The 27,742-nt window shown below is 42.9% G+C and overlaps 1 protein-coding gene across 1 annotated transcript in view; it reads left to right on the forward strand.

Annotated features, from left to right (window-relative positions):
- The first annotated feature begins 20,353 nt into the window (after positions 1-20,353).
- Positions 20,354-27,742, forward strand: part of SMG1 (SMG1 nonsense mediated mRNA decay associated PI3K related kinase) — a 106,226-nt gene continuing 98,837 nt past the window's right edge. The window contains 2 exon segments of the mRNA XM_004750311.3: positions 20,354-20,395; positions 20,397-20,443. Coding sequence (XP_004750368.2) covers positions 20,354-20,395; positions 20,397-20,443 — 89 coding nt within the window.

Genomic DNA, 27,742 nt, shown 5'->3' on the forward strand with positions numbered 1-27,742 from the left:
TACATCCCCCTACCTCGGAAGCGAGCCATAACAGGGGCTTAGTAAATATTTGCAGAATGAATCAGTGAATAAAAACCTGCCATGTGCCCAGGCAGAGAGAGACAAACACATGTTTCCTGAGTCCCTCATCTGCGAAGCTCGCCACAGGACAGGAACTGATTCTCTAGCTTGAAGTGGCAGTCATTCTCCTTAGATTCGTCTCAAACAGTGGTTGTCATGCAGAGGCGATTTTGTCCCCCAAGAGACATTTGTCAAAATCTGGAACTATTTGGATTACAATTTGGGGACTGCTACTGACATCCAGTGAGTCAAATCAAAGGACGCTGTTACATACCCTGGGAGGCGCAGAACAGCCCACACAACAGATCATTATCCGGCCTCAACTGCCAGTAGTGCTGAGGTCAATAAACCATGACCTAACAAAGGTCAATGCCACTTAGATTTTTCAGGGAGAAAGTTGTTTGGGCTGCAGGAGAGTAGAAGCCATGTAGTGTGGAAAACACATGCCATGAGGCCGCTTTGGTGTCATTAGTGAGAGTGTGGGATTAAGCCCCAAGTAGAGGTTGGCTGAGTTGTCAAATTCTGCAAAGCTCTCCATTGAGATGCCATCCCCAACTGTCAGCGTTCTTTACTTGTCACAGGGCCCACATTGTGAAGACAGTATAAACTCCAAACAGGTAAAATTTTGTCCAGAACTCTAGAAACCATCCCAGAGAAGCTCTTTGAACAGCGTCATCATTAACAGAAAGAAGTCCAACATGAATTTTCCCTTTGCCTGGTTTTCTCAGGAAGGCTGAGAGAGCTCTGAGGGTCCACCACTCTTTGCTGTCATACATTCTCTTCTCGAATTCTAACAGGTGATAGAAGTGTATCTACATTCATGACCTTCCTGCCAAATGTCATTTGTTTCAGGGAAACAAATGGTAGATGAGAATAGACGAAAGGCCAGGGGATTATGGGAGTTCAGGACCACTTCACATTGTAAGTTTTTTTTTTTTTTAGGCTTTCCAATTTGTTAGCAGCTGATGCCCCCAGTGACCTTGGGCAGAGCACTTGATCACCCTCATTCCTCATCTCCAGTTTCCTCATCAGTCGACTCAGGGGTTGGATCAGACGATGATTTAGCTGTCTTCCATTCTAAGTAACTATTATGATATCTATTGTCTGTTACCATCAGATAATTGAAGGCAGCAAATGCTTCGGTTTGAAGAAATAAATTTTATTATTTTTTTAAGATTTTATTTATTTATTTGACAGAGAGAGAGATCACAAGTAGGCAGAGAGGCAGGCAGAAAGAGGGGGGAAGCAGGCTCCCTGCTGAGCAGAGAGCCCAATGTGGGGCTCAATCCCAGGACCCTGGGATCATGACTGAGCTGAAGGCAGAGGCTTTAACCCACTGAGCCACCCAGGTGCCCTGAAGAAATAAATTTTAAAATAAAGGAAAGACTATGGTGATTACTAGCATCACCCTCACCACCACCCCCATTTTCAAAATTAAACATCAGCATTAATCTCTCCAACAGTATTTCCTAAAATAAGCTTATCAGAATATAGGTCCTTAAGATATGAAAATGGGACTCTATGTCCAAAAGACAGGGAAGCATACTAGATCTCCTTCTTGAAGGGTAACATTGAGTCATTTTAATTTTTATAAACCAAGTGTTTTCACTTACTTGACTAGAGAATTTACTTTTCATTGAATATTTATTAGCATCCTACAGAACTCGTTGGAGTTCCTTGAAAGACTTTTGGAGGCCCTACCTTGGTATATAATGATGTTAATCTTTGCTCTCTACCTACTTAGGGAGGGAATGATGGTTAACTATGAAAGAGAATCCCAAGAAAGACATACAACATGCTTCCCAATATCCCTGGCCTTAAACTAAAACAGGAGAATTCCCATATACCTGATTATCAGGCAACAATAACATACTTAGATACATTATTAATAAAATCCATTTATTCACCTAATTTTGTTGTTATATAGGCTGTGATGCAAAGAGAGAGAAATTTAAACTTGTGCCTCTTTGCTGAATCTACTCAGTCAATCCTATTCACTAAGTGACTCTATTACAAGGGTAACAAATAGTTTTCTCTCTCAGACAACTTTGATTGATGGATAGTAGCTGCCTAGAGCTCTGAATTGAAAATGGTAATAACACCTTCATTGGGTTTGGAGGGAACCTAGGCTGTGATTGCTTCTTAATGTCTGTCATGGGTGTAGTGCTATGATTTTTTTTTTTTTTAAGATTTTTAAACTTACTTATTTGAGAGAGAGACAGACAGCATGAGTGGGGAGTGGGTGGGGGGAAGAGCAGAGGGAGAAACAGATTCCCACTGAGCAGGGGGCCTGAAGTGGAGCCTGATCCCCAGGCCCTGGGACCATGCCCCAAGCCAAACGCTTAACCAACTGAGCCACCCAGGTGCCCCCATAGAGTTATGATGATGGATGTCTGTTGTGGGTTTAGACTAATAGGAGACATGTTGTTTGTTGTGTTTCCTCATCCAAAATCAGAAACTTTTTTTTTTTTTAAGATTTTATTTATTTATTTGACAGAGAGAGATGACAGGCAGGCAGAGAGAGAGGGGGAAGCAGGCCCCCCGCTGAGCAGAGAGCCTGATGCAGGGTTCGATCGCAGGACAGTGAGATCTGAGCCGAAGGCAGCGGCCTAACCCACTGAGCCACCCAGGCGCCCCTAAGAAACATTTTTTAAAAGATTTTTAATTTGTTTTATTATTATTATTTTTAAAATATTTTATTTATTTATTTGAGAGAGAGAGAGGTGGATGTGTGAAGGCGGTGAGGGAGTAGAGGGAGAGGTAAACAGACTCCACACTGAGTGTGGAGCCTGACATGGGGCTCGATCTCACGATACTGAGATTACCACCCAACGGAAATTAAGAGTCTGATGCTTAGGCAATGGAGCCACCCAGGAGCCCTATTTATTTATTTATTTATTTATAATCTTATTTATTTATTTGACAGAGATCACAAGTAGGCAGAGAGGCGGGCAGAGAGAGAGAGAGGAAGGGAAGCAGGCTCCCTGCTGAGCAGAAAGTCTGATGTGGGGCTTGATCCCAGGACCCTGAGATCATGACCTGAGCCAAAGGCAGAGGCTTTAATCCACTGAGCCACCCAGGCGCCCCATATTTACTTGTTTTTTTAAGAAAAGTTTTTTGATGGGTGCCTGGGTGGCTCAGTGGGTTAAGCCTCTGCCTTTGGCTCAGGTCATGATCTCAGGGTCCTGGCATCAGGTCCTGCATTGGTTTTTCTGCTCAGTGGGGAGCCCGCTTCCCTCTCTTTCTGCCTGCCTCTATGTCTACTTGTGATCTCTCTCCCTCTCTCTGTCAAATAAATAAGTAAAATATTAAAAACAAAAAAAGATTTCTGAGTAGTCTCTACACCCAGCATGGGTCTTGAACTCACAACCCTAAGATTAAGAGTCACGTGCTCTACCAACTGACCCAGCCAGGTGTCCCCCAAATTGGAAACTTCTTTTTTTTTTTTTTTTTTAAAGATTTTATTTATTTATTTGACAGAGAGAAATCACATGTAGATGGAGAGGCAGGCAGAGAGAGAGAGAGGGAAGCAGGCTCTCCGCTGAGCAGAGAGCCCGATGCGGGACTCGATCCCAGGACCCTGAGATCATGACCTGAGCCGAAGGCAGCGGCTTAACCCACTGAGCCACCCAGGCGCCCCTTTTTTTTTTTTTTTTTTTTTTTTTTTTTTTTTTAAAGATTTTATTTATTTATTTGACAGAGAGAAATCACATGTAGATGGAGAGGCAGGCAGAGAGAGAGAGAGGGAAGCAGGCTCTCCGCTGAGCAGAGAGCCCGATCAAATTGGAAACTTCTTAAAAACTACTCACATTAGTACGATTGGGAAATTAAGACTTAACTGCATTTATATGCCAAAATGAGTGGTTAAGAGAATTCTCTAGGGTCAGAAAAGGAAGATTTCTTTCAGGTCTTAGGGTGAAGATAAATTGTATATAAGGTTTGATTTCCTTGGAGGATTGGGAGGGGAGGGTGCTGCCTCGGTGACTCAGTCGTTTAAGTGTCAGACCCTTGATTTCAGCTCAGGTCATAATCTGAGGGTCATGAGATCGAGTTGGGCTCCACACTGGGCATGGAGACTGCTTAAGATTTTCTCTCTCCCTCTGCCCCTGTCCCTACTCTCTCTCTTCCTTCCTACAAAAAAAAAAAAAAAAAAAAAAAAAAAAAAAAAAAAAAAAAAAAAAAAGAATTGATTCAAGCCTTTAAGGGTAGAAAGCTTAGGTCTTGTAAGGAGACCTGGGGAGGTAATCCTTAGCAGACTGTGATGAACTAACCAATGGCCATGGGGTAGTTTGTATCTCTAGAGCTCCCAGATACACTGTCAGCATCCCTCAGACACTGCTCAATCAAGGACACATACTTTACCTTTACCTAGCACAGCACTGTCCAACAGAGACATAACTTGAGCTGCATATATATTTTTAAGCTTTCTACTACCGCCCTTTAAAAAAGGAACGAGAGGGGTGCCTGGGTGGCTCAGTGGGCTAGGCCTCTGCCTTCAGCTCAGGTCATGATCTCAGGGTCCTGAGATTGAGCCCCTCATCGGGCTCTCTGCTCAGTGGGGAGCCTGCTTCCCCCTCTCTCTCTGCCTGCCTCTCTGCCTTGTGATTTCTCTCTCTGTCCAGTAAATAAATAAAATATTTAAAAAAAATTTGTCTAGCAGTGGGACTTATAAAAAAAAGGAATGAGAAACAAGTGAAATTAATTTTAATAGTATATTTGACCTAACCCAATATAGGTAAAATATTATCACTTCATATAATCAATAAAAAATTATTCATGAGGCATTTTATACTCTATTTTTAGGCAATAAATCTCTGAAAGCTGGTGCCTATTTTCCTTACAGCATGTCTCAGTGAAAACCAGTCATATTTCAAGTGCTTAGTAGCCACAAGTGGCCGGTGGGTACCATATTAGATAATATCAATCCAAACAACCACTCTTTTTTTTTTTTAAGTACGTTCTCGGCTCAATGTTGGTCTTGAACTCATGAGCCAGAGATGAAGCCTCGTGTGCTCTACGGACTGAGCCAGCCAGGTGCCTCTAAGGTACCACTCTTATTCACATGTTTTTTCTTCCAAAAAGTTTGAATAGTTAATTAGGTTTCATCAGTTTTCCCAAACTCTATTCTGATGGACACAACTGATGCTAGCAATATTTTTACCTAAAAACTACTTCTAAAAATCACATATGAGAAAAATCTATTGGGGCACCTGGCTGGCTCAGTCAGAAGGGCATGCAACTCTTGATCTTGGGGTCATGAGTTCGAGTCTCACGTTAGGTGTAGAGCTTACTTAACTGTGTGTGTGTATATATATATATATTATATGTATATAATATATATATACACATAAACTCATTATTTTTAAAATTAAATTACTAATTAATTTTTAAAAATAAAGAGGATATGGAGAAAATGGAACCCTTATGCACTACTGGTGGGAATGCAAACTATTGCAACCACTGTGGAAAACAATATGGAGTTTCCTCAAGAATTTAAAAATAGAGGGGTGCCTGGGTGGCTCAGTGTTTAAGCCGCTGCCTTCGGCTCAGGTCATGATCTTGGGGTCCTGGGATCGAGCCCCGCATCGGGCTCTCTGCTCAGCAGGGAGCCTGTTTCCTCCTCTCTCTCTGCCTGCCTCTCTGCCTGCTTGTGATCTCTCTCTGTCAAATAAATAAATAAAATCTTTAAAAAAAAAAAAGAATTTAAAAATAGAATTGCTATATGATCCTGTAGTTCCACTGCTGGATATTTACCCAAAGAATATGAGAACACTAATTTGAAAAGATATATGTACCCCTGTGTTTATTGCCACATGATTTACAATAGCTGAGTTATGGAAGCAGACCAAGTGCCCATCAACAGATGAGTGGAAAAGAAGATGTGGTATGTATGGACTATTTTGTAATATATACAGTGGACTATTACTCAGCCATTAAAAAGAATGAAATCTTGCCATTTGCAACAACACGGGTGGATCTAAAGCATATAGTGCTAAACAAAATAAGTCAGTCAGAGAAAAACAAATGCCATGTGATTTTACTCATATGTGACATTTAAGCAACAAAACAAAGAAAAAAAAAGAGACAAATCAAAAACCAAAACCAGACTCTTCACTACGGAGAACATACTAACCGTCACCAGAGGGAGGTGGGTGGAGGATGGGTGAGACAGGTGAAGGGGTGAAGAAGTTCACTTACCATGAATCTTTAAATTAAAAAAAAGTTTAAAAATTAGAAGTGTAAGTTAGAAGGGTGCCTGGGTGGCTCAGTGGGTTGAATGTATGACTCTTGATTTTGGATTCGTGGGATCCAGCCCTGCATTTGGCTCCGTGTTTTGCCGGGAGTTGGCTTGTCTCTCTCCCTCTGCTTCTCTCCCTGCTCTCTTTCTCTCTCTCAAATAAACAATCTTCATAAAAACGTTAGATTGTTATTTTCATTTGCTGTTAGTATTAAGAAGGCAGAGTTATTAAACAGAGAGCAGTACAGGTTCATATGACTTGTTCTTTCTTTCTCTCTCTTTTCACCATTTAAAAAATTATGGTAAAATATACATAACATAAACTTTGTCACTGATGTATGCAGTCTGTGGCATTAAGCACATTCACACTGTCATGCTACCATCACCCCCGTCCACCTCCAGAACCTTTCTATCCTCCCATCAAATAATCCACCTGTTAAATAAGAACCCCCTGACTCTCCCTTCCTATCCACCCCTGACAGCCATCATTCTGCTTTCTATCACTATGAATTTGACTGCTCTAGGTAACCCTGTATAAGTGGAGTGATACAGTATCCATACTCTTTTTTTTTTTTTTTTAGTATTTTATTTATTTATTTGACAGAGGGAGATCACAAGTAGGTAGAGAGGCAGGCAGAGAGAGAGGAGGAAGCAGGTTCCCTGCTGAGCAGAGAGCCTGATGTGGGGCTCGATCCCAGGACCCTGGGACCATGACCTGAGCCAAAGGCAGAGGCTTTAATCCACTGAGCCACCCAGGCATCCCCAATATCCATACTCTTGTGTATGACTTATTTAGCTTCAATGATCTCTCCAAATGTCACCCAGGGGCTCCTGGCTGGCTCAGTTGGTGGATCAAGAGACTCTTGATCTCAAGAGATTGTAGGTTTGAGCCCCATGTTGGGTGTAGAGATGACTGAAAAATAAAATCTTAAAAAAAAGTTTCATCTGTATTGTAGCATATGTCAGAATTTCCTTCCTTGTTCTTTCTTTCCCTTTTAAGTCTGATTAATACTCCACTGTATGTTTATACTGCATTTAGCTTATTGGTTTGTCCATCAAAGGGTACTTGGGTTGCTTCCACCTTTTGGCTAGTGTGAATATTCCGCTCTGTACAGAGGTGTACAGATGATCCATGTGAGTCCCTGCTTCCCATTCCTTTGGGGATATACCCAGTAGAATTGCTGAATCATATGGTACTTCTCTTTCTTAATTTGTTAAGGAACTTCCCTACCGTTTTCCAGACTGGCTGCACCATTTTATACACTAACCAGGCATGTGCAAGGGTTCTGATTTCTCTGGATCCTCACCAACACTTGTTATTTTCCACTTGTTATTTACTTATAATAGCCATCCTACTGGGTATAAAGTGCTAGCTTACCATGTGGATTTTTTTTTTTTTTTTTTTAAATAGGCTCCACACGCAGCATGGGGCTGGAATTCATGACCCTGAGATCAAGAGTCATCCTCTACTGACTGAGCCAGCCAGGTGCTCACGTGGCTTTCTTTTGAACTTCTCTAATGATTAGTGATGAGGAACATCTTTTCATGTGCTTATTAGCCATTTCTATATCTTCTTTTTTTTTTAAGATTTTATTTATTTATTTGACAGAGAGAGATCACAAGTAGGCAGAGAGCCAGGCAGAGAGAGAGGGGGAAGCAGGCTCCCCATTGAGCAGAGATCCTGGTGTGGGACTCTATTCCAGGACTGAGATCATGACCTGAACCGAAGGCAGAGGCTTAATCCACTGAGCCACCCAGGTGCCCCCATTTCTGTGTCTTCTGTTCGAGTCCTTTGGCCATTTTTTCCATTGAGTTGTTTGTTCTTTTGTCTTTGCCGAGATGTAGAAGTTCTTCATATATCCTGGATATTGACCCCTTTTTGGATATATGATTTGCAAATATTTTCTTCCATTCTGTGGGTTTCCCTTTCTCTCTGTTGACAGTGTCCGTTGATGCATCAAAGTTCTTAACTTGGTGGTAGTTCAACTTAACCTACTTTTCTTTTAATTGTCTCTACTGTTGGTATCATATTAAATTGGGACCTTTAGATAAAGAGATCTATGTCTTTCCTGTCAATGAACTCTGCCATGTAGTCTAAAAGTTAAACAGAGGGACCCTTAATATTTTTAATCTACTGACCCCTTTCATAAAGTCTAAGTGTTTGTTTTCTGGAAAACACTGTGAAATCTTTCGAATGCATGTTCTCAAGAGTCCTTCCAAATAGCCTTTCAGAAGTTTGCTTATTTAAAACTGCACCCTCTCCTTCCTGCACTGAACCTGGGCCTCAGAGCCATTCCCCACTCCTTACCTGCCCTGCTCCGTAGAACAGACGCTGATCCCCGAAGGCTGCATTTTCTAGCCTCTCGTATGAGCTGACTCCCAGGTGGGTTGAACCCGTAACAGTCACTCGCCTGAGATTGGAGGGCAGAGGAAGGCAGAAGCCAGGGCATTTATTCTCTCTGTCTCTGCCTCTGAATCACCTTTGTGGCTCCAGTGCCCAGTGGAAAGACTTGGCCCACGTCTTCTCTCAGGCGTGACCAGGACCCCACGGGCTCTGGCAGCACCCCCTTTTGTCTTTTCAGCTCCAGGGGTAGTAGTGGCTCGTGCGGATGCCGATCATTGGATTGCCTCAGTGTTCAGTCAGGGACTTTCAGGAAACGGCTGGTAAAACCGACCAAGGAAATAAGAAAATTTAGTGAAGGAACTACGGACAAAGGGGTGGGCAGAGTTCTTATTTATTTATTTGTCAGAGAGAGAGAGAGAGAGAGAGAAAGAGCGAGCGCACAAGCAAGAGGAACAGCAGCCAGAGGGAGAAGCAGGTTTCCTGCTGAGCAGGGAGCCTGATGCAGGACTGATCCTAGGACCCTGGGATCATGACCTGAGGCAAAGGCAGATGCTTAAAGGACTGAGTCATCCTGACAGACCAGCTGAGTTCTGATAAACTCACAAAGGAGGCTTGGTAACCCTGGGCTAATAACTGCCTCTATCACCCCAGGCCCTGGCAAAAGTAGGTGGATGAAGACAGCCAAAGGGCACGAACCCGGGGCCTTCAGTTGAGGGATGCAGCCACCTCCAGGTGATCGGTAGGGATGAAGCTGAAGGAGCAAACATCCAGATGTCACTCTGTGTGCACTCTTCCATCTGGCGGTGCCTCCTATTGGCAGAACTCAACCAGAAGACGGGGACAAGGAATCTGCGGATGCCGTCCCTAGGGTCAGCCTCTGAGGCCCAGACGAAGGCGGAGGAGGCTGGAGAGCAGATCCGCAAGGACAAATGGAAAGTGGCAGGTACCACCGCTCACACACTGACCCCTGTTTGGCTTCTTAGCAGCCCAGGCACACATTCCCATGGTCTGTGTGTGGGAAATGGGTTTGTGTTGTGATTCTTGATCTTACTACTTTGCAATAATGTGCCTTTAAGAAAGATAGTGCTCTTCCCTGGTTGGGCAAGCTATAGCCCGTAGACCAAATATAGCCAGCTGCCTGTTTTTGTAATTAGATTTTTACGGAGGCACTGCCCACTCATTCGTTGACATCGGCTGGAGCTGCTTTCCTACAACTGTGGCAGAGTTGAGTCATTTCAACAGAGATCACACGGCCTGCACGGCCTAAACTATTTACTCTCTGGCCTTTTACAGGAAAAGTTCACTGACCCTGGGCTATACCTGTTGTACCAGGCAGAACCAGTTACATAACCTGTGGGTCTTAATGAAAAATGAAAATGCAGGGCCCCTTCTTCAAAATCCATTCAGTATTTCAAGATGGCAGTGGCAGAACATTAAGGAGAAGGTAAGGCTTTTCTAAGTGTCGGGTCACGTGGATCTGCACAGATTTCTGCCTACGTGTAGAAACACACGTAGAATGTTTTCTAGCAGAATACTATGGCTGCATGGTAGTCCAATTACTTCACTATCTGTGGAGGTTTGGGGAGCAGGATATATGGAATTCGACATAATGGCAGTGTTCTAGGGGTACAGAGATCTACCAGAACAGGGGGGTTATTTGAGGGAGCATTTTTACAGTGCAACATTTTTTTTCAATTAGGCAAAACTTAGAGAATAGAACAGAGAAACCAAGAGACATTCGTAGTCCCAATATTTTAGCATATAACTGCTACTGGCCTTCTGGGGTACCTCCCACTAGTTTCTCTCGATAAACAGATAGGGAGAAAAAAAAAAATTAGCCTGGTTCTCCAAAACATATCTCACTGGTGAGAATGACTAGGTGTTTGGAATTCTATGCATCCTCTTGGTACATTATAACATGGTCAGAAAAATGGTCCTCCTTATAGGTCCCTGAGGGGGGTTTTCAGGTAGGGGGTATCTTTGGTATTAGGTAGCCTAGTTTCTGCCACTTATCAAGCTGTGTGGTCTGGGGCAGGTAACTCTCAATTCCTTCCTATGGAAAAAAGAAAAGGATTTGATAATATTTACCTTCTAGAGTTTGAGAAATAGTGGGGGGTCCGAAATGAATATAATTAAGGTGAGTGATCATTACTATGTTAACAAAATGGTAGAAAGGTGGGCTCTGCTTTTAAATGGGGGAGCACAGGATCAGGCTTCGTCATTTTTTAGCTCTCTACTATCTCTGGGATTCACCAAGAATAAACATTTCCCAAACACTCACTGATGATTTGGAGATTAGGCTATTATTTTTCTACATCCTATGACTTTCGTATTTGTTTCCTTTACCCGAGGTGATGTAATGCTCGGCCATCTGCTTCCCCTTCATCCACAAGCCACCTGAAATCATGCTTTTTCTGAAAAGCTTCTTCCAGAGCCCAGCAGGGAGGGACCCCTAAGAGGTGGCATGCTTGGGGGACAGTCCAAACATAGTGCCAAGCAGTGTGACCTTCAATCATTTTAGCACAAAGGACCTTCCAGAATAAGCCTTCAGTTTGCTCCTTTGGCACAGGACGAAGGGATTGTTTCAATTATGACACATCCAGCAGTCCACCAAACGGGCCGAAAGATTCTATCTCAGCAAGATGTTCTGGAGGGAAATACTTATCCCTGTCTTACCTGGTAGGCAATTTAACTCTTTAACTGAAATGAATTAAACTAACAACACCTGGGGTGCCTGGTGTTAGAGAAACCTCTACCTGTAAACCAAATAGAATCAGCTGCCTGTTGGCTCAGTTGGTAGAGCACGCAACTCTTGATCTTGGATTTGTACATTCGAGCCCCACATTGGGTGTAGAGATTACTTTAAAAAAGAAAATCATTGAAAAAATTTTCAACTCTACTTACCAGCCATGTCACCTTAGTCAAGTCATGTCCTTTAGGATCTCTGTTTCATCATCTATAAAATGAGAATAAGGGGGCACCTGGATGGGTCAGTTGTTAGGTGTCTGCCTTCAGCTCAGGTCATGATCTCAGGTTCCTGGGATCGAGCCCCACATCAGGCTCCTTGCTCAGCTCTCCTTTACCCTGACTTTAACTTCCATCTCTATGCGTCCTCTTCCTGTCCCATCACATATTAACATCCTTTCTCTTCAACTCAATCGTGGGGGCCCTGACTTTAGGCAAGATGTTTAAGAAGGCTATTGCTGGTGAGGAACTCAGGGAAAGACTCTAGAAGCAAGGGGTTAAAACAAGAGGAAGAAGGGCGCCTGGGTGGCTCAGTGGGTTAAGCCTTTGCCTTCGGCTCGGGTCATGATCTCAGGGTACTGGGATCGAGCCCCACCTCAGGTTCTCTGCTTAGCAGGGAACCCGCCTCTCTGCCTAATTGTGATCTCTCTCTCTCTCTGTCCAAAAAAAAAAAAAAAAAAGCTAAAACAAGAGGAAGAAACCTAAAGCTAGACTGCTAGGAGCTCCTTCCAAAAGTCAGAGAGAAAGGAAGATTTGGTATCTCTGGCCCAAGAGAGCTTGCCGATCAGCATTCAAAGCCTGAAGTTTTGCTCTCATGCAATCCACTGCTTCAGACAGACATTGACCAGGTAAGGGAAAGAGATACACACAGGATATCTTTTTAAAATGTTTTATGATACCTGTATCAATAAGAGACAGCAATGATTTCGTGCTGGAGATTTTATTTACGAAATCTGCCTTTTATTTCCATATGTCCCACATACTGCTTTGATCTTCAGAAGCAAAGGAGCTGGTTCTTTTAGTAGTAGCCAGGCAAATCCTTGGGTGCCTCCAGGGCCAAGCATGGGAGAATCTCACCCTGTGTTTTCTCCACTTCGTAAGTCACAAATAGCTTTGGCCGGGCATCATCGCCCTCCCATTTGATTGTTTGGAGAAGGCATGAGCCATCGGGCAGCATGTTTTGTGCCCTGATTCATAGAAGCTTGGCCTTTGCCTCAAGCTGAGGCAGCCCGAGTGGAGATTTCAAATGTGTCATGAGTTTCCCGGCCAAATTCCTTCAAGCACCAACTCGAAAACTCAAAAATAACCCTTACTGAGGGAGCTTGACCTGTGACAAAGATTTCCTTGCTGGGAGCATGTGTAAGACGGCTGCTGTTTTTCTTTTTATAAAGATCTGCTTTAATGTCTCTATGATGTGAATTTGCTTTTTAAGATTGTGTTTGAAAAAAAAAAAATCACTCTTGTACTTGAGTCTCCTGTTTGAGAATGGGGTTCCTCAATTCTTGGTGCTGAATTGGGGTTAGCTCTTGTGCCGGATCTCAGGATTAAAGGGAACAAAAGAGAGAGCATTAGCTTTGGTTTACTCAGGGTATCAATTTAAGTGTCTATCTATCTAGAAAAATCCTGGTGGTTAAGCACTCTGAGGGTGGCCTATGTTCAAATTCTGATGCCAGGGTTCTTTCGGAAGATAGAGGGTCAGGTCAACTCAGAGATTTTGAGGTTCTAATATAAAGTGTATATATATATATGTATATATATATATACATATATATATATATAAGAATGTATAAGAAATAGCTAACAGGGCACAAAATTTATGGTGTATTTTAAGAGTTCTCTTTTTACAACTGAGCACTTTTAACACAAAGGGGAAAAAAACCAATAATGCAATATAATTACTTATTCACCAGGTAATAATTATCATTTATTAGGGAGTATTCATGCATACCCCCTACAGGGGTGTGGACTGGTAAGGGTGCACTATTTTATTTTATTTTATTTATTAATTTTAAAGGTGCACAGTTTTAAATTCCAGACTTCTTCACCTCAGTGTGTCTCTAGGACTCTGTGTATAAACTCATTAGGCAATAATGTCCACGGTCTAAATCTGAGGCCTTTGATGAATGTGAGGTGAGGACCATATGTCTCTTCTGTCCCTGCCTGTGAGAGTCCTTGCCCATCACCAGCTGTGTGACTCTAGGCAGGCTGCTCAGTTCCTGTTGGCATCAGAGATGCTGACATCCTAGCGTGGTTTTGGAGAATTCCATGAAGCAACCCACACAGAGCATTTGGCTCAGTGGCTGGCATTAGTAGATGCTCAGTGAACATTAGCCTGAGTTGGTCTCTATTATTAGAGCTAAGACCCTATATGGTGGCCAAAGTTTATTTAAATGGTGTATGTGGGTCACTGCCATGCCCTGAGGGTAGCCATTCTTTGTCCATTCATTCAACACATATTTATTGAATGCTTGCTTTTAGTTTTCAAACAAATTTTGTTTTACAACTACCACGTCTGTATTCTAATTAGGAAACCCGCAATAAGCAAGAAAAAAAAAAATCACCCATGTACCCATAGATCACAGGACATCAACATTAGGCACTTTTAATACATTTTCTTCTTTTCTCCTTCCTGTTTTCACCTCCTTTTTATTATTTATTATTTTATTTATTTTTTAAAAAAGATTTATTTATTTGAGAGAAAGAGAGAGAGTGTGGGGAGGAGCCCAAAAGGGGGCTCAATCTCACAACCTTGAGATCATGACCTGAGCTGTAATCAAGAGCTAGCAGCTTAACCAGCAGAGCCACCCAGGCACATCGCTCCTCCTTCCTTTAACTGAATTGAGAAAAAACAGTATGTATTTACTTTTCAATTTTTGTGATTTTTTTAAACACACTAACATAATATTTTCCTGATTTCATTAAGAATTCTTCATAAATACAATTTTTTTTTGTGGGGGGGACAAGCAGGGAGAGCGTCAGAGGCAGAGGGAGAAGCAGGCTCCTCTCTGAGCAAGGAGCCCAATTCGGGACTCGATCCCAGGACCCTGGGATCATGACGGAGCCAAAGGCAGATGCTTAACCAACTGAGCCACGAGGCACCCCCATAAATTTTTAGTGACTGTAGAAAATTCCAACTATGACTAGACTGTCCCCTAAACAGTTTCCTATTGCTGAGCATTGAGATAATGTTCCTTTTTGGGGGGGGGTATAAATAAGTAAAAATGAGAATAATATTTTTGTATCAATCTTGGTTCCTTTTTAGATAATTTCCATTTCATTCTTCCATTAATGACTACTTTTTGAGTGTTAACCTTGGGTCAGGTGCTGTGCTGTGTGCCGAGGATCCAGGGGGTAGAGATGGACAGGTGCGGACTTTGTTTTCACAGGTAGAACTCCTATTCTAAGAGTGAGACAGATAATAAATGTGTAAAGAAATCCAATACTTGCAGATAGTGATGGGTGCTGCCAAGAAAAGAAATAGAGTGTGTGACAGAGCGTCCCTAAAAATGGCATTGGGCAGGGAGGTCAGGGAAGACCTCTCGGAAGAATTGAGGTGGGCCGTGGGAAACAGTGCAAGGACTAAGGTGGGACAGATGAGGTGCCTAGACCCCCAAATATTAGGGAGGTGCTCACTGGCAGGTCTGTCCGCACCTGTGCAGTGTTGGCCTTTGCATGACCTTGAGAGTGAGTGCCTTCATAAATCTGGCACCTAGGCATTTGGCTCACCTCACCCAGATCCCAACACTGATGGCAACAAATATAAGAAAGGCATTCCAGGCAGAGGGAACAGCAGTGCAAAAGCCCTGAGTCTAGAGAGGCTTGGCGTGCTCCCGGAACAGAAAATCAGTGCCTGTGACTGGGGTGAAGAAGTGCTAAGGGAACCAGGCAGCAGCACCATCAAAAGAAACAAGATAACATTTTTTAAAAGTTGATCATATTTGAATTTTGTTTTGTTTTGTTTTAAATATCCAAGTAGTTGCCATGGGAAAAACTGGGCTTTCATTTCTTTTTTTCCCCAGTGGTTTGGAATTGTTTTTAGAACTCACATGTACTGGGAGGAAGGTTGGGCGTAGGGGGACACATAACGTTTTCAGGGCTTAAGGGCTTTAAGGTGGTCTTTCCTCTTTCTTGGTTGTACTTTATTTTTTTATTTTTTAAAGATTTTACTTATTTATTTGGCACAGAGAGAGAGAGAGAGCACAACCGGGGGGAATGGCAGGCAGAGGGAGAGGGAGAAGCAGGCTCCTCACAGAGCAGGGAGCCCGATGTAGGACTCAATTCCAGGACCCCAGGATAATGACCTGAGCTGAAGACAGTCCCTTAACCAACTGAGCCACCTAGGGATCCCTTGTCTGCACTCTAGAATCCCTTGCAGAAGCCTTAAAAATATACTGATCCCTGTGGGCACTTGGCTGACTCAGTCTGTAGAGCGTGCGACTCTCGATCTGAGGGTCCTGAGTTTGAGCTCCACTTTGGGCACACGGATTACTTAAAAAAAAAAAAAAAAAGACTGATGTCTGAGATTCAGTTTTAATTGGTCCAGGATGCAGCCTAGGTGTGGGGATTTTACTATGAAGACAAAACTGATAATCACTACTAGGCTCTTGTTCTGGGTATGAGCTGTTTGGGTAAGATGTTTACGATTTGGAAGAAACTAGCTTTTATAGACTCTTGTAGGCTCTTAGTTATATCTTAAGAAGAATGAGAAGCCATTAATGGCTTTTAAGTAGGATGGTGATATGATCTGATTTTTATTTGAAAAGAAAATCAGTGAAGTGCCTGGCTGTCTCAGTTGGTAGAGCATACAACTCTTGATCTTGGAGTTGTAAGTTCAAGCCCCATGTTGCATGCAGAGATTACTTAAAACTGAAATCTTTAGGAGGCCTGGGTGGCTCAGTCTATTAAGTGTCTGCCTTTGGCTCAGTTCATGATCCCAGGGTTTTGGGATCGAGTCCCATGTGAGCTCCCTGCTCACTAGGGAGTCGGCGTCTCCCTCTGCCCTTCCCCTGCTTGTGTTCTTCTCTTTCTCTCTCCCACAAAAATAAATGAATAAAACCTGTTTTTAAAAAAAGTGAAATCTTTAAAAAAAAAATTAAAGAAAATCAATCTGGCTGCACCGTGGCAAATTTCCTTAGTATAGTTTCCTGGAAGCAGAATTACTGGGGGAAAGGTATTAACAAATTTAAGTCTTTAAATACACACTCTTAAATCGCTGCCAAATGCCATTCACCTACCTTCTGTGTCCTCATAGAGCCTCTTTGCCCTTGCCAATCCTGAGTGCTTTTGAGGGTTAATTATTTCTATTGGGGAAATACAAGAAAACGGCAAATAAGAAGCAATTCTTGGAGCAACTGGACACAACCCCAGCCAGCTACTTTTTTTTCCTTCTTCTTCATTGGTCAAATATTATCCATATAGCCATGTGCTTCAAAGAAGTCGTAGATCTGATGTCTAGCTAACATTTATTGATTGTCTTCTATGGGGCAGGCACTGTGCAAAGCACTTTACAGGCAAGATCTGTGTTAATTCTGTTAATGTTCTTAAGAGGTCAGTACTGTTCTCTCTGTTTTACAGATGAGACACTGAAGCACTGTGACAGTCAGGACCTTTTAAGTGGAGGAGTTGGAATTTGAACCCAGAGCCCATCCTTGAATTACTCTGCTGTTTTTCTATAATTTGGAAAGGTTAAAGGACCCCCTGACATTTTTCTTCAGGGTCTAATGTTCTGGTTATTATGCTGCAGATCATTTTGGAATCTGACATACTTTGGTCCCTGCACCATTGTTAAAATAAATGATTAAGGAAGTCAAAATAATTAATTGGACACATCAGCCATTTGCTCTTGGGTCTGAGGGGAGGAGCATTAACTCACCTGGAACATAAAAAGTGTAAGATCTGAGGAAAGCAGGCCCAGGGAAGCTCGGAACTTAAAATTAAGGGAAGGCTTTGGGAGTGGGGCCTTTCTAGTCAGATTGTAAGACAGGCTTGCATGGTGGTGGAGAGAAGGGAAACTGAGCAAAAATAAATATTTTAGTAATTTCTAATAATAGATGTATCTTTCCGACTCCTACTCCCAGAGTTCTTTGAGGACAGAGGTGGATGGAGTCTTGGTTATTGTCCTTTCCCCAATGCTTGGTTAGTGGATGCTCAATAAATTTGGATGAATGTTAAATGAAAGAATAAATCAGGATTAGGCTGTACATTCAGAATTTATGGGAGGACAATGTATTTATTATTGCTTATATAATTGAACATTAATTAAAAACAAATAGAACCCAAATATCTTTTGGCAGGAATAATAGTGTGTGCACTGTTATTCCAGTGTGTTCTCTGGAGAGGACCAGGTGAGGGGATCCTAATCTTGGGATTCTGTCCAAGACGGACATTTTCTCTTCATAGGAAAATAGGAAAGAGGAAATTATAAACAGGGAAGAAAGGACACCTGTTCTTGGGCCTTTTATTATAAACTGGTAGGACCCTTCCTCATATCCTCTCCTCAACAAGAGGGGTAGGCAAGTGTGGGGGTACCTAGGGCAAATTTTGGGATGGATCGTGTATGTGAGGTGTATCCCTCTTACTGTAGGTCTTTTTTTTTTTTTTAAGATTTTATTTATTTATTTGACAGACAGAGATCACAAGTAGGCAGAGAGGCAGTCAGAGAGAGGAGGAAGCAGGCTCCCTGCTGAGCAGAGAGCCCTATGTGGGGCTTGATCCCAGGACCCTGGGATCATGACCTGAGCCAAAGGCAGAGAGGCTTTAACCCACTGAGCCACCCAGGTGCCCCATTTTTTTTTTAATTTAGGGGCGCCTGGGTGGCTCAGTGGGTTAAAGCCTCTGCCTTCGGCTCAGGTCATGATCTCAGGGTCCTGCGATAGGATGCCCCCAAATCAGGCTCCCTGCTGAGCCTGGCAAGTGTGGGGGTACACTTGCCCACCCCCCTCTGTCTGTCTGCCTCTCTGCCTACTTGTGATCTCTGTCTGTCGAATAAATAAAGAGTTTATTTATTTATTTGAGAGAGAGTGCAAGAAAGCCTGCATGCCTGAGAATGGGGGGAGGGGCAAAGGGAGAAAGAGAGACAATCGCAAGGAGATTCCACACTGAGCCTGGAGCCCCATGTTGGGCTTGATCTTAACCACCCTGAGATCATGACCTGAGCCAAAATCAAGAGTCATACTTTTTTAAAAAAGATTTTATTTATTTATTTAAGAGACTGAGAGAGAGAGAGTGCGGGAGCAGGGGTGGGGGAGGGGGCAGAGGTAGAGGGATAGTCAGACGCCCTGCTGAGCAGGGAGCTGCGGCAGATGTGGGGCTGAATCCCAGGACCTGATATCAGGAAGGTAGACGCTTAACTGACTATGCCACACAGGTGCCCCTTAATGTAGTATTATTATTCTACTACTATTGTTATTTTAACATAGGTAGGTGGCTATGCTTGGGTCTGACCTAGTGGGGATTTCTGTATTGAGTCAAACATCCGCCCCCGTTCAGAGGTTTCTTTTTCCCCCGACTGGAAGGAAGCGAAGTAAGGGGAGAAAAGTTCTTTTGAAAATCTTAACTTTTCCATCTTTTCGAACTGGCAGGATCATACCTGAGTGAGGGATTCGTGGGCATAAGCAAGGAGCCCAAGGTTGAAGGTTGATTTGTGTGCGGAAATATCAAACTCTTAGGATCTTCAAATAGTTTAGGTAACAGTTTTTAATTACACAAGTGATAAATAGACGTAAAATAGGTTAACACCCTCTGGGTTGGTGTGAAGACTCTTTTGACTGTCCTCCCCAAACGTCGCTCCGCTGTTTGAGAAGCATCTGGTTCAGCTGTCCTCTATGCATCTGATCCACGTTATGTATCAGATGCTTTTAGTGAAATCTTTCCGGGGCACGCTGGGGGTGGGGAGAAGTGCTCAGGTGTGCAACCCTGCCCCTATCAGCCAGATTCTTTCCAGCGGGGAAGGTGGGCAAGTGTTAAGGCAGGAGGATTTCTTAGCACATTTCACATTACTGAGGACAGGGATTGCGGGGCACAGGGGACTGCCTTTCCCCCCTATTTAGTTTAGTTTTTTACAATGTGAAGAGATGGCCAAGGTGTAAGGACTCTATGCGCGCATTTTAGGTGGAGCCTGGGTAGGTGGATATCCACCCTCGCTCTTTTATTTTTACTTTTTCCCGAATAGGGTGGGGAAAATGGGCACACGTGAGCCCTAAGGGGACGCCCGCGTGTGCACGCGCGTGTCTGTGCACGCGCGCGTAAAGGGCACCCCCAAGTCCTTGATTGGATGCCTGTTTACACCTGACTGCCCAGCCCTCCGGGGTCCGGTGCTTTCTGGAGATTGTTTGGGAGGGTGTGCTTGTGGGGGTGGTGGCGGAGATCCCCTCTCCCATGATCCCCCACGGCGGGGCGGGGACCTTGGCGCGGTCCCCGGGGAGTGGAGGCGAGCCCAGGGCGCAGTAGGGCGATCGGCTTGCGGCGCTCGCCCGGCCCCGCCCCCCGTAGCCGGCACCGCCCCTATAGTAGGCCCCGCCCCTCTCTCCTGGCCCGGCGGGCGCCGGCACCGCCCCTCGCTCCCAGCATGCCGTGCGGTAGCGGCGGCGCGGCGGGCGGAGCCGGGAGGCGGGGAAGCCGTGGCTCTGTAAGCGTGAGGAGCCGCCGCCACCGCCTCCTCCTCGCCGGCCTCTTCCTCCTGGGTCCCCGCGTCGCGGGCCGCCCTCGGCCCTGGAAGAGACGTCGCCTCCCCTTCCTCCGCCTCCCCCTCGCGGCGCCACTCCCGCCTCCTCGTCCTGCGCTGCGGGCTCAGGCGGAACCCGGAACGGCCGTCCGCCTCCCCCGCCCTCCGCCTCCTCCTCCTCCTCCTCCTCTTCGGCTTCCTCCTCAGCCCCGGGCGGGAGCGGAGTGTCCGCGGCGGTCGGTTCGGGCGGCGACTCGCGCTTCTTTGGGCGGCGGCGCTTGGCCATGTCGTGTCGGGGAAGGTAATGAGCCGCAGAGCCCCGGGGTCTCGGCTGAGCAGCGGCGGCGGCGGGCGGCACCAAGTACCCGCGGAGCTGGAATGACTGGCAACCCAGGTGGGTGAGCCGGCGCCCAGTCCGCCGCCCCGACCCCCGGGCCCCGCCTCGGGCCGGCCGAGGCCTAGGGCCATCCGGCCGGGGAGGCGCGGCCTAGGCCCTCCACCCCCCCGGGAACCGAGCGCGGCTTCCTGGGTTCCCTCCCGCCCCGGCTGGGGGAGGAAGGCCGTGGGAGGCGAGGCCTAAATGTCTCCCCTCGGTGCATTTCAGTCCCGGGGCTGGAGCTGAGACCCGGGGCGCCCGGCGAAGGCACTGGCCTAGGAGTTGGGTCAAGGAAGGTGAAGAAAAGGGCCTGGTGGTGGTGGGGGATTTTCTGGTTACCACCCACCAAGTTGGAATTTGAGTTGGGGGATCCTGGCAGTCCAGGACCTTCTCTGTTACCCATTCAATTCTTGGTCCCTCACCCTCTTAGCCCCCACGTAAAAGAGCTCCTTAACTATGATCCCTTCTATGAGCGCCGCCCCCCACCCCCACCCCACGTGTTAATATTTCAAAAACCAAAACCCCAACACTCCAGGGCTTTACTCTTTAAAGTAAAGAGTACTTTAGGCAGGGCGGTTGTGGGGCGTGAAATGAGATTGTGACTGTGTTGATGAGGCCGACCACTGTCCTCCTGGAAAGGGAAGTTTTGCCCAAGTGCAGGGGCAGTTAACCTGGTGGAGAGCAATTCATACTTGGTTTTTTGAGCAGACACTAAGGGAGTAGAGAATTTACACTTGCATGAAGGGGATTTGGCCTCAGACCTCTTTGGAATTGAATGTATTTGGAGGATCAACTTTTTTTATGTACTTTTTTTTTTTTTCCTGGTTAACCTTGGGGCACTTGTGCCTAATTTAGGACTGAGTGCCTGGAAAAACTTCCTAAATGTCTACGGTATTTTAGAGTTTGTTGATTCGTTGAGTTTTTCATACTTGGAAGCACACTTGAATTATGGTTGTCCTGTAAACTGGCCACATAAGTGTTAAGACAGGTTTTTGGGATGTCTTTGGCTTCCTGCTGGCTACATGTAACTTCAGCAGTGCTGGCAATAATTTGTTAAGATGTTAGATTGTAACAATTTAAGACTTGGTAGAAAAATCATTAGGGTAGATGGTGGTAACACATCTTACTCTGTTTATGCCTTCCCAAATCCTTTGTTGAGAACATTTTATATAACTAGCAGACTTTAAAAGTTAATGCCTGACTCTAGAATCGGGATGTTAAGTAGTTAAAAAAGAGTTATTTGAAAAGCATAGCTTTACTTGTCCTTTACTGCTTAGGGTTTGTGAATACTTTAAATACAATCAGTTGATTAGTTTAAGTAATTTTATCAGTCATTGATATTCTTAGTTGTTTTATACTTTCATTGAAATGTGTGAAATAGGTTTTTCTTTTTTCTTGCATCTAATAAAATTAGATGATAAATGAGCTTGAGTTTAACAGCTCTTTGACGGTGGATTTTCCATCATTTCTTAGTATTGTGCTTAGTGAATATGAAATAATTTCATATCCATTTAGAAGACTAAATAAAGTGATCCTCACAAGTAATTGTAGAGCTTTTGGAAAACAATAAATTGTAGCTTGTAAGTTTAAATAAATGGCGTAGCAAAGTTGCAGCCACCTGCTGGGGTTACTTGACTTCATTTGACAGATAATGAAGCAGAAGGGCTTATATATTTATGGAATATATATATATGGATTGTTAATATTATCCATGTTTTCTTCTTTCATGTGTTCTATTTCTTGGCTTTGTGTGTTGTGTTTGTTGAGGAGAGGATGTAAGCTTTCTTTGAAGCTATTCTTTGTAACAAAGTCTCAGAACTCACTGCCTAGGTAGGCAGATACTGTGAGATGTAGTTCATTACATGGAGTAACATAACAGTTGGTTAGGATATTGGAAATAACTTGACTTTTTTGTAGAAGAGGGAATGGAGAAGTTTTGTTGGAGAAGGACGGTATCCCATAGCAGAATTTGATTTTTTGTGGGGTTGCCGTAGTTGTTTTGTTAAACAGCCAGGGAAGAACACCTTGTTTGCGAAGTCGTGATTTTCATAAGTTAAATTTGAGGTTGTTATTCTGTCCGCTCTTCATTCAGAATTGTGGCAGAAACAAGTAACGAATGAGTTGACTGACAGAATAAAGCCTCATCTTCCTCTTGGTTTAAATGGAGATTTATTTATTTTCCGAAACAAAGCAGATTACTTATGGTGCATGTGAATAATTTGGTTTTTAGAAAAATTACTTGCCTTTCTGTACCACTACTTCTCTGATTTTATTTATTTTTATTTTCTTAGGTTAGACTTTTGAACAATTGGGAGTATAAAAAAGCAGTTCTTGTTGGTTTCTTTTAGTTTTAGTTTGTCAGTTAGTTTGGAAACCGACTGTTGAGTCAGTCATGGCCACACGTGATACTTCACACACATTGACAGGAAGTGTTCCAGGTGGCTGAATCGACTAGTGTCAGATGGCAACAGAACAAACCCATCCTTGCTAGAAGCCTACCTTTAGCAGAAAGCATTTATATGGCACTGGTTGGTAGTCTTTTCATTGACAGTACTCTCAATTAAGATTTAAGAATGATTAGGCAAATGAGTGGTTTTATCATTGCCACTAGCCAAAGTGTGTCCTTTTCTTGACTTTGTTTTGGAATATAATCTAGTTCTACCAATCAAGATAGAGATCAGAATGACTTGTTTTAAAATGAAATATATAATTATTATATATTTTAATATTCCAGAATGACATGACTAATTTGATATTGGAGTGAAATATAGATTAGTTTGGAAGCATTCAGGTCAACGGGAAACAAGATTTTATTTCTATGCTTTGGAATCTTAGGATTTTAACTGATTTATATTGGGTGTTTTACAGTGCCCAAACTTAAGATGATGAAATTGTATATTAAAAACAGCTTCCATTTTTGGTAGGATGTAGACAGATTAGAGTTCTCAGCTGTGCAAGTACCTTTATGCTCTTGTCACAGACCAAAAAACAGGAAGAGTGTTGTGAAAATAGAAAAGTCAGAAACTAGTATGTCTGTCATTGTGAGAAGCTGGATTTTTGAAACCAGAGCCATCTGTTCAGCCCTTTTGTGAGTCTGTATACTATTTGATGTCTGTAGGTATGTAATACAGTGAAATACATAAAAGAAAAAATGAAGTGGAGTTGCATATTTTATAACTATGGATAGAGCTTTAGTAGAATTGAATGGTTACTAGTTCTGTACCACCGATTTTCAAGTACATTGTGGCAGTTTATCAGATAACTGTGTATGGGTATTTAATTCATGGGGAAAGTTTGTTTTTTCCATTATAAAACAAAACATACGCTTCGTGAAACATTTGGCAGTTATATCTTTAAATTGAACCTTTTTTCCCCTTTTGTTTTGGTTCCTTTTAAGTTGGGACTCTAATTGGAGGGTATTTTAGTAACAGGAGATTTTGTAACATTCTAATGCAATGAAAATATTTGACTTTAGAAAATATCCTTGAGGGATTTTTAGGACTAATAGAGTCACTGTCTTTAAGGAGGTTATAGGTTGATAAGGGAGAAAAAACTTGGAAAAGGTGAAGTATTACATGCATATTAATTGTGATACAATTTTTTATTTTATTATTTTTGTATGCAATTAATAGAGTTTAAAACCTGGAGAGTCAGAGGATGGAAAGCTATACAGTTGAGAAGGGAGCAGCAGGACCATGAAATTGATCTGTACTATTTTGACAGTAAATTTGGGGGTCTCAAACCGCGCCCAAAATGGGTAAGGAGGTGGCAAGTGCAAGTTATCCTTGGCAAAATATTTTCAGTTTGGTCAGAAGGATGGGTAGTTTTGAGGAGTGATACAGATCAGAAAAAACATAGAGGTCCAGAGCTGTGGTGGAGCTGTAATGGGGCCTTGAGTCATAGCTTAAAGAGACTGTTAAAGACCTGAATATTTTGTTCATAATTCATGATTTAAATTCAGACAAAAGTATTGAGCCTATTATGTGTGAATTCCCTAAGCAGAAGCCCCTCATGAGTTATCTGGTGTTGATTGAGGATGGTTGCTACTGTAATACTTTTAATCTACTTACAATACAGTTAAAGTTAGAACTCTCAATGGAATGATCATACACAAAAAATATAGTGTGGTGTCCATGGTCTTTTGTGGACACTGAGTTCTCACAACCTTTCTTTTTCTTCCCTCCCCTATATTCGTTATGCTGTACCTTTTATTTCTCTGACATATTCCAGAACTGGAATCCTGTCTCTCTCACTCCACTTCATCCATTTTTCCCATTCCCCCACCCTGTTCCCCTCTGGCAACCATCAGTTTGTTCTCTGTATTTATGGGTCTGTTTTTGCTTTTTGTTTGTTGGTTTATTTGAATTCTCACTACTTCTAAATTTAAGATTTCCTGCCTTCACTGCCTGGCAATATAGTAGGCACTTAATTACTTGCCTTTTTTTCTTATTCTCATCCCCTAAAATAAACCCTGGAGTTCATTTCGGTGGACCTCCCTTAAGGATGGATTCACACAAGACGTCATTTGTTTCGTGTCTCTTCATATTGTTACTATTTTGATCACCTCTCTTTGGCTATGGTAAAGTTTTCTTAAAACCCATTTTATTTTGGGGACTACAAAATAAAACATAGCCCTTTTGTATGAGGCCTAGCGGTAAAGATTGCAGGCATTTTGTGGTTTAATTTCTTTTTTTTTTTAAAGATTTTATTTATTTATTTGACAGAGAGAGATCACAAGTAGACAGAGAGGCAAGCAGAGAGAGAGGGGAGGAAGCAGACTCCCTGCTGAGCAGAGAGCCGGATGTGGGACTCGATCCCAGGATCCCGAGATCATGACGTGAGCCGAAGGCAGCGGCTTAACCCACTGAGCCTCCCAGGCGCCCTTGTGGTTTAATTTCTATATGAAATACACAAGTTCTTAAATTTTTAATATTTATTTCATTTTTATTTTTTAAAAATATGGAATGTAATGTATTAAATTCCTATTGTGACATTTGTTTATATAGTGTTAGTTTTTCTCCATTTGTATTAGTTGATTGAGTGTATATTTCCTCTCTTGAATTTTTTTTTGTACTCCACTGTTACTTTTTTTTTTAGATGACGTTGACATATGTATAGATCTTAAGTGAATTTTAACAAGTGTATACAACTGTGTAATCATGACCCCACTCAAGATACAGATACACATTGATTTGTAGTTGGATTACACTTCTTTCCACCCCCGCCCTCCCCAACTATGTATAGGTAGATCTTGCCTTAAAATTTACTCTAGAAAGGAAATCTTAGGATATTCTTATGATTTATTACCAACTTATTGTTTCTATGGATTGATAATCTTGTCATCTTCAACATATTTTTCTTTTGCTGTAAACATATTTTCTTGGGATATATGATGATCCTGTGAAAACAATTTCAGATGGAGGTTCCCTTGTTAACTTCTTTAGGCATTTTGGTACTGGGATACAGAAGATCTTCTCTTCTTGGCTAAGTTTATTCCTGTCACTACAAATTCATGGACCTTTCTTTACCCTCTGGATACCGACTGTTGTTGCTTAGTTGTTTTCCGTGCTCTCCCTGGTCTAAACCTTGTACTTCCCTTAAAATCCCTACCCTGCTACTTCTGCCTTCTGTGGTCCCTCTTCTCTTGCAATAGTTCTACAGTGAAAGCCAACTTGTGCTTATCACTTTAGTGATTGAGCTCTTAAGTCCCTGCAGGCTGAGTCTGCCCTTTTCTTTGCTTCTGTGTCTTACTTGCCCTAAAGCACTCCCAAAATTCATTTCTGTCTTAAGGCCTTTGCATCCAGTTCTCCCTGTGTAGCTACTATCTGGATTATGCTTCTCAGAGTGCTTCTCTGGATGCCCTCATGCCATCTTAGCCTAAATGTCACCCCTCCCTGAGAAGAAGCATCCTTCTCTAACATTTCACCCTGGGTTTTTTTAATTGCACTTAACACTATGAAATTTTCATGTGTGTCTTCTCCAGTAAAACATGACCTTCACATGTGCGTGCATCTTAATGGTTTTACCTCCGTTTCCCTTCATACCTGCTAGTGCATCAGTTATTATGGATGCTTGGCTGGCTCAGTTGATGGAGCATGTGGGTTATGAGTTCAAGCCCCAAATTGAGCATAGAGCTTATTTAAAAAATAGTAGGCACTCCATATTTGAGTGTTCTTCCTGAAGTAAATACATGAAAATGGAATTCTGCAAGTTTGTTTCTGTTTTTAGAGTTAACTCTAGTTTATAACACTGTTACCGTGGGAGGCATTTTGAGGGAAGCTGTTCCTTGTATAGCAGCCTGGTTAGCCCGAGGCAGCAACTTAAATAAACTGATTGAACAGGTTTAAAAAGACATTGTTCTGGTGTGGCCAGATCTTTTACAGAAGAAAAAATATGTTCATTTAAGATTCATAGATTTTATCCATCTTGGAAAAAATACCTTGCTCACATATTTAAAGTTCTTTTACACATTGACACCTTACCATATCTGTTGGACTTATTTGTACCTTATTTAAACAGTCTAATCACTGAAAAGTTAAGCACTGGATTGTGCCTTTTGGCATTCCACTGGAATGCCTGAGTCCTTGTTGTATGCCTGCTGATTGGGGAATGACTGAAACCAAAACCTGGCTGGCTCAGTCAGTAGAGAGCATGCGACTCTTGATCCCGGGATCCTGAATTGAACTTCCATGTTGGGAATAGAGTTACCCAAAAAATAAATAAATAAATAAATAAAATAAAAATAAAAAAAAATCCAGAATCAAGAGATTTCTCAACATGGTGAATTTTTCTTTCATATTAATCTTCATACCTTTTCAAAAAGAAATTGTGGGGCACCTGGGTGGCCCAGTGGGTTAAAGCCTCTGCCTTCTGCTCAGGTCATGATCCCAGGATCCTGGGATCGAGCCCTGTGTCGTGTTCTCTGCTCCACAGGGAACCTGCTTCCCTCTCTCTGCCTGTCTCTCTACCTACTTGTGATCTCTGTCTGTCAAATAAGTAAATAAAATCTTTAAAAAAAGGGGGAGGGATTGTATTCTTGGTGGAGATTATTTTTTTGGAGCTTAATGTTGGTATTCATATTAACATGGTATGTCTAGGATCTCATGTTTATTATTTTGAAAACTTATTTATTTATTTTTGAGAGAAAGAGAGAGAGAGAGAGAGAGGAGGGGTGGGGCAGAGGGAGAGTGAGAGAGAGAGAGAATCTTAAGTAGGCTCCACACCCAGTGCAGAGTGCAATGTGGGGCTCAGTCTCACAACCCTGAGATCATGACCTGAGCTGAAATCGAGTCAGATGCTTAACCTAATTGAGCCACC

Source organism: Mustela putorius, unplaced genomic scaffold (genome assembly GCF_011764305.1).
Source record: "Mustela putorius furo isolate JIRA1106 unplaced genomic scaffold, ASM1176430v1.1 tig00004007_pilon_pilon_pilon, whole genome shotgun sequence".
NCBI classification, from domain to species: Eukaryota; Metazoa; Chordata; class Mammalia; order Carnivora; family Mustelidae; genus Mustela; species Mustela putorius.